Raw genomic sequence first — 7,182 nt, 5'->3', positions numbered from 1 at the left:
CCTCTTTGCCATGTACCGAGTTCTAGTTTTGCTCACATTACACATCTTTTACAAATAACTACAAACTGTCTTCAATAGTTAAATTAATTTTGCATAGAGGTTGTCATTTCACAAATTACATTTTCTGTAACTCAACATGCTGTTGTTAACAGTCTTGATAAGAGAATTCTCTGAATAGCATTGAATAAGCAGAACCAAACCAAAGCATAGTAGTAAGATTGAATAGCTTTAGCAACCCTTAAGGCACAAAAACCCAATTTACATGGCAGTTTTTTGCACTTTTAGAAAGTAAGGGTCAATGCTGCTTCTTTGTATTTTTATTGTATAAAACTTGATCAGTACAATTCCATTCACAAAAAGATGCAGGTGAACGTTGCCCCTCACACCACTTGGCTTTGAAGGCTCAGCATCGTCTGTGCAGTCATTAGTTAGTCACCTGAAACAGACATTTTGTATTAACATCATGCTTAACAATTGAGACCCATAAGTAAAGTATCAGGTATTTGTTATACCAACCATGATTTAAATGTTAATGATCCGATATGTTCAAACAAAAATATTGTTTAATAAAATGTCCAGTGTACTGTTATGAACAGTACGGTACATACCAAGAACAAAATCAGTCTTGTGGGATTCTGGCAAGCAGAGTCTTTTCTAGGACAGCAGGAGTAGCAGAAATCTGCTAAATAGAAACTAAGACTGCTTAAGACAAATAAAGTAGGCCTTTAAAGTGTGACATTGAAAAGTCATGTTTACTAATCTCGGCATTGACAACAAGTGCACCAAACTTCTCAAAGTATGCCATCAGGAGCCTTGTGACATGGGGACAATGCACCCTCATCTCCAAAGATGGAAAGACTTGGCTTGAGACAATCACCTCTGCCTAAAGTAACTGGCCACAGCAGGTCTAACCCACTCCCAACTTCAATTCTGTTAATCAGCAAAATATCAAGCTACACTGGCTTCCATTAAAATTAATGCAGTCATAACATGTGTTTCATAACTACTGTATACTGGCAAGATTACCTGTATTTGTCCCAGACTGTGGGACAGAGGTTTGTAAAATGAACCATTGGTCCAAGCCACCAAATTGTAAACACAAAATGCAATTTATATCTTAAATTTAATACTACCTCGCTGCATTTTCCCCAAAGTGGTACAGGTTTACTTGTTATACAGCCAAAAAAAATTTAAAAAAAAAAACAAATTTACAGAAACACTTGCCTCTTAAATTTCCAAAGTGTCCGCCTCGTCAGTGGTTTTTGACAGAGTGGTGATCTTGAGACATTTGTTAGGCCTAAATCACTTCTCAAAACTCATCCAAAATGCATTGTAGTTTTTGGTAGTCCTGCAAAAAAATTGAAAGCAACAAAATTGCCCTTAATTCTGAATATTAACAGAAACTATAGTAATTTACAAGTTAAATTAAGTAAATAATTACTCTAAATCAGTGTAGACTATAAAGCTGCATAAAAAAAAAATGGACAAGGTTTCTGAAGTGAAAAATTGTGACCCTCATACCATGAGTTGAGTTAAGTTAAAACAGTTCCATTGCACTCTGATACTTAATACTTTTTAAGTAACATTTTGACATCTTGATGTAACTCACCTTTATAGAGGGAAAAAACCCCAAAAACACACTTACAACTCCATAAAAACTGGAGTGATAGTCATACAAATCCAAGAAAAAAGTGTAGGACTAGAACTGCAGTTAATACAAGTACTCCTTCCAAAGTCCGAGGTAGCCAAATACATTCAAATTTCTGTCAACACAACCATTTCATGTATCACTGGGATGTGGACACTCAAGAACTTTGACCTGGGAAGCTTTCAATAAAGTTGGTGAGTGCAGCAGTTTTAGACATTTTTATTCAGAAAAATGATCTGCTCTGCTGTGCTGGGCTTCAGGCAACTCCTTTTTTTGCAGAGGACTTCCCCAGCCTTTGAAAAAATGCGTTCACTGGGAACAGACGTTGCTGGCAGACAAAGATATTTGATGGCAAACTGATAAAGATTGGGGTAAACAGTTATTCTCTCTTTCCAATACAGGAGTGGATCTTCTTGTCTACCAAGATAGGCATCTGTTAAATATCTCTTCACCTCCACAGTGGCATCTGCAGTGGCACTATGGACTCTTTGAGCCTCGGAAACACGCAAGTCCAAAAGTTGCCATAGATGGTCTGTGGGACATGCTACTTCCAAGGATGGGGCCAGGGCTGATGTTGAAGGCTGTGGCTCTGTTTGAAAGAGTCAAAGAGTACATGGTTTTATTCACAGTACACATTAAATCAAATACCAAAAATAAACATTCCATACAAAAATCACCTTGGGGTGTCACGTGCACAGAGTCTGGCGAGGACCGCATTAGGGATGCGCATTCCAAGGTGAGTTGTCTCTCAGCCTCTCTTACACGGTCTGGATTGCCAAAGCCAATAGTTTTGAATCTTGGATCCAGCAGCGTAGCCAAGGCCAAAACCTGGATGGATTCCAGTGTATGGAATCTGGAGCGTAAGCTTTCCTGCAGATGCACACCTAAGACAGAAAATAGCAATAATCAATGTTAAAGGGACACAACTATTCATTGTACAAAAATGTTTTTGGATCATCGCAGCCTACCTAATTGTATGGACTCCTCCCTGGTCACCTTGGTACTCTTCTCCGAGACGTTGTGTTGCAACATGCGATATAGTGCGATCATTTTTGATGCAGACACCGTTTTCTCTGCAGACATCTCAGTTGTTGCATGTTTTAGTGGAAGGAGGAGGGTCAGGCATTCATTAATAATATCATACTCCCCACTTAAGGGAACAACCTCTGTATTTAAATTAGAGAGGGCAGCACCAACTGCCTCACGTTGGTCATGCAGACGCTGCAGCATGTCATAAGTGCTGTTCCATCTGGTGTCCACTTCTTGAACCACCTTCTGCACTGGCCTGCCCATTAGCTGCTGCATCTCCGATAGTTTTTCCTTAGCATTGCAACTTGACCTAAACAAAGACACAATTTTCTTTGCTTTTTGACGAATTTCCTGGAGCTTGGGGGTCTGGTCAATTGCCTTCTTTACTACCAGATTCAGGGTATGGGCAAAGCATGGCACATAACGAACTTTCAGCAGCTGGGCAGTGGCAACAAGATTGGCTGCATTGTCAGTCACCATGCAGTGTATCTTGCCACTGATTCCCCAGTCCGTCATTAGCACACTCATGGACTCCGTGATGTGAGCAGCAGTGTGTGTCTTGGGAAATTGGCTGACACAAAGGAGAACTGTGGTCAGTTTGGCTTCAGCTGTGACATAATGGCACGTGACACCCAGATAGCCATGCATATTTATTGAAGTCCACATATCAGAGGTCAGGCTGACATAAGCAGCCTGCTTTACCTCAGCCATTGCATTCTCTTTGGCTGCACAGTACTTGGCCTGAACCATGGCTTTTAGTGCCTTTCTGGTTGGGAGGATGTAGCTGGGATCCAGTTTGTTAACAAAAGCCTGGAAGCCTTTATCTTCGACAAAATAGAAAAGGGCTGCAAATCTTTTACGACCATGTCAACCAAAGCCTCATCCAATTCCTCTTGTCTGCCTAAAAAATGAAAACAAAAAACAGAAAACAAGCTTATTGCAGCAAGCAAATGGTGTGCACCTGCAGCAGACCTCACGCTCCAGACAAACTTTCATCAGTGCTGGTTCAGAATTGCTAAAATATGTGTAATACTATAAGAATAACTCCGCCATTGCCGGTCCCAAGCCCGGATGAAAAAGGAGGAGGGTTGGGCGTTGGGCTAGCAACTCCACCCCATAAAACTCTAACCGCTATAGAAACGCCAAAAAGAGAAACAGAGACTAACTTCCTGGGAAATGAAGGATCTCCGACAACTCGGAGACATATGACGCTAGAGGGTGAAAGCCGGAAGGAAGCCATCGAGCCGACCAACCTTCTTTCGACCAGGAGAACCCTTATCGGCACATGGAATGTCAGGACCATGTACAAGACAGGAAAGACGGCACAGGTAGCTGCCAAGATGAAAAAGAACAACCTGATCATGTTGGGTATCAGTGAAACCAGATGGACACAAGTCGGACAGAGAAAACTGAAGACAGGAGAACTGTTGCTGTACTCTGGGCATGAAGAGAATAATGCAACCCATACGCAGGGAGTAGGCCTCATGTTGTCCAAACTAGCACAGAAGGCGTTGATTGGATGGGAGGCACACGGCCCCAGAATCATCACAGCATCCTTCAGAACCAAACACAAGAAGATAAAACTCAACGTCATCCAGAGTTACGCTCCAACTAATGACTCTGATGAAAAAGAAAAGGACCAGTTCTACAACAGACTGCAGAAAATCGTAGAGACATTTCGAGCCAGAGACATTGTCATCCTTATGGGAGACTTCAACGCCAAGATCGGACCCGACAATACAGGATATGAACAAGTCATGGGGATCCACGGGCTGGGAGTGATGAACGATAATGGAGAGAGATTTACGGAACTGTGTGCGCTCAATAACCTGGTCATCGGAGGCAGCATCTTCCCTCACAAGAGGATCCACAAAAGCACCTGGGTATCACCAGATAGCTTGACAGAGAACCAGATTGACCACATCTGCATTTGCAAGAAGTTTAGAAGATCCCTTCAGGACGTTAGAGTTAGAAGAGGAGCAGATGTGGCTTCCGACCACCACCTAGTAGTGGCCAGCATGCAGCTGAAGTTGAAGAAGAACTGGAAGGAAACAACACAGTGTAGAGTGAAGTACGATGTCAGCCGTCTGAAAATCTCCAGCGTCAGGGAAGAGTTTCGACTTCAGTTGAAGAACAAGTTTGAGGTGCTACAAGAACGGCACCAGGAAGAGGAAGGAAGTAGGGTGCAGATCAGCTGGCAGGCAGTAAAAGAGACACTGAGAACAGCCTGTCAAGAAGTGGTTGGAACGAAGAAACAACATCACAAAGAGTGGATCACAGCTGGGACCTTGGGAAGAATAGAAGAGAGGAAACAGAAGAAAGCGGCAGTCAATAACAGCAGGACTAGGGCATCAAAAGCTATGGCCCAAGAGGAATACGCAGAAGCCTATAGAACAGTGAAGAAGAGCATTAGGAAGGACAAGAAAGACTTCATAGACGGACTTGCAGCTGAAGCAGAACAGGCAGTGTACAATGGTAACATGAAACAGTTGTATGACACAACTAAGAAACTATCTGGGAAATACAACAGGCCAGAGTGACCCGTCAAAGACAAGGAGGGAAAGGCCATCACAGGACTAGAACAGCAGATGAATAGATGGTGTGAACATTTTGAGGAACTTCTGAACAGACCAGTACCACCAAACCCTCCAGACATCAACCCAGCCAACGAAGATCTCCCCATTAACTGCGGTAAGCCGACCAGAGAAGAGATCAGGAAGGCCATCACCCTGATGAAATATGGGAAGGCAGCTGGACCTGACGACATACCAGCAGAAGCCCTAAAAGCAGACCTGGAAGCATCGGTGGAGATGCTGTACCCCCTTTTCGAGAAGATCTGGGAGGAGGAAGAGATACCGACTGACTTGAAGGAGGGTTACCTAGTCAAGCTTCCAAAAAAAGGGGACCTAAGTAATTGTAACAACTACAGAGGCATCACACTCCTGTCAGTGCCAGGCAAGGTCTTCAACCGGATCCTCCTAGAGCGGATGAAGGACATCGTCGATCCACAATTACGAGATGAGCAAGCAGGTTTCAGGCAGAATCGATCATGCACAGACCAGATTGCAACGCTACGTATCATAGTCGAGCAGTCCTTGGAGTCGAATACACCGTTGTACATTAACTTTATCGACTATGAGAAGGCGTTTGACAGTGTGGATCGAGGGACCCTGTGGAAGCTCCTCCGGCACTACGGCATCCCAGCCAAGGTGGTCAATCTGATCAAGAGCTCATACGAGGGAATAACCTGCAGAGTGATCCATGGAGGGCAGCTCACCAACAGCTTCCAAGTGAAGACGGGAGTCCGACAGGGGTGCTTGTTATCCCCGTTCCTCTTCCTCATCGCTATCGACTGGATCATGAAGACATCCACTAGTGAACGCAGGAATGGAATCCAGTGGACCTTGTGGAGCCAATTGGAAGACTTAGAGTTTGCAGACGATCTTGCACTTCTTTCCCACAGTCAGCAGCAGATACAAGAAAAGACAAATGTGTTGGCAGCCACATCATCACAGGTTGGACTCAACATACACACGGAGAAGACAAAGATTATTAAGATCAACTCCAGCAGCAACAACCCAGTCACCTTAAATGGAAGTTCCCTGGAGGAGATACAGTCCTTCACCTACCTGGGCAGCATCATCGACCAGCAGGGTGGAACAGATACAGATGTCAAGGCAAGGATCGGCAAAGCAAGAGCCGCCTTTATCCAGCTCAAGAACATCTGGGCTTCCAGAGAACTGACCTTGACCACCAAGATCCGTCTGTTTAACACAAATGTGAAGTCAGTACTGTTGTACGGGGCCGAAACCTGGAGGACAACCAAAAACACCACCCGAAGAATCCAGACTTTCACCAACACCTGTCTCAGAAAGATCCTCCACATTCACTGGCCAGACACCATCAGTAACACTAATCTATGGGAAAGGACCTGCCAACATTCAGTAGAAGCAGAAATCTGGAAGAGAAGATGGGGATGGATAGGGCACACCTTACGCAAACCGCAAACCAGCATCACCAGACAGGCTCTCAGATGGAACCCCCAAGGAAAGCGGAAGAGAGGCCGTCCAAGAAACACCTGGCGACGTGACCTCGAGGCAGACATCACAAGGATGGGCTACACCTGGAGTCAACTAGAAAGAATGGCTCAGGACAGAAACCTCTGGAGATCTACCTTTGGCGGCCCATACCCCGGAAGGGGTGGAGGGCATAAAAAAAAAAAAAACTATAAGAATAAAAATTTGTTATACCTTTCTTAGAAGTTCCAGTGTGAGCAGATACAGTGGGATTGTCATACTTCTCTGTAACGCCAGGATGCGTCGACCTCAAGTGGCGAAGCATTGAAGACGTGTTACCGCTAAATGCAAGTTGCTTTTCACAAATTATGCATTTTACCTTTGAGGGAGATACTAAATCAAAGTAACTCCACACCAGAGATCGAGACCTCTTACGTGAACCTTCCATCGTATATTCCAAATGTAATCGCAAAGTAGATTAGTCGTATT

At 44.1% G+C, this 7,182-nt stretch overlaps 1 protein-coding gene across 1 annotated transcript; it reads right to left on the bottom strand.

Annotated features, from left to right (window-relative positions):
- Nucleotides 1–1,851: 1,851 nt before the first annotated feature.
- LOC127526062 (zinc finger BED domain-containing protein 4-like) lies at nt 1,852–3,498 on the bottom strand. Its single transcript, XM_051920091.1, has 2 exons — nt 2,326–3,498; nt 1,852–2,237 (listed from the first exon to the last, which is right to left on the bottom strand). The coding sequence occupies exon 1, from the start codon at nt 3,425–3,427 to the stop codon at nt 2,603–2,605; it is 825 nt and encodes a 274-aa protein (XP_051776051.1). The 5' UTR covers nt 3,428–3,498; the 3' UTR covers nt 1,852–2,237; nt 2,326–2,602.
- Nucleotides 3,499–7,182: the final 3,684 nt, after the last annotated feature.

The sequence above is a fragment of the Erpetoichthys calabaricus genome, chromosome 16 (assembly GCF_900747795.2).
Source record: "Erpetoichthys calabaricus chromosome 16, fErpCal1.3, whole genome shotgun sequence".
Lineage (NCBI taxonomy): Eukaryota > Metazoa > Chordata > Cladistia > Polypteriformes > Polypteridae > Erpetoichthys > Erpetoichthys calabaricus.
Note: the sequence above shows the minus strand (reverse complement) of the source record. Positions and strands in the feature narration are given on the sequence as shown.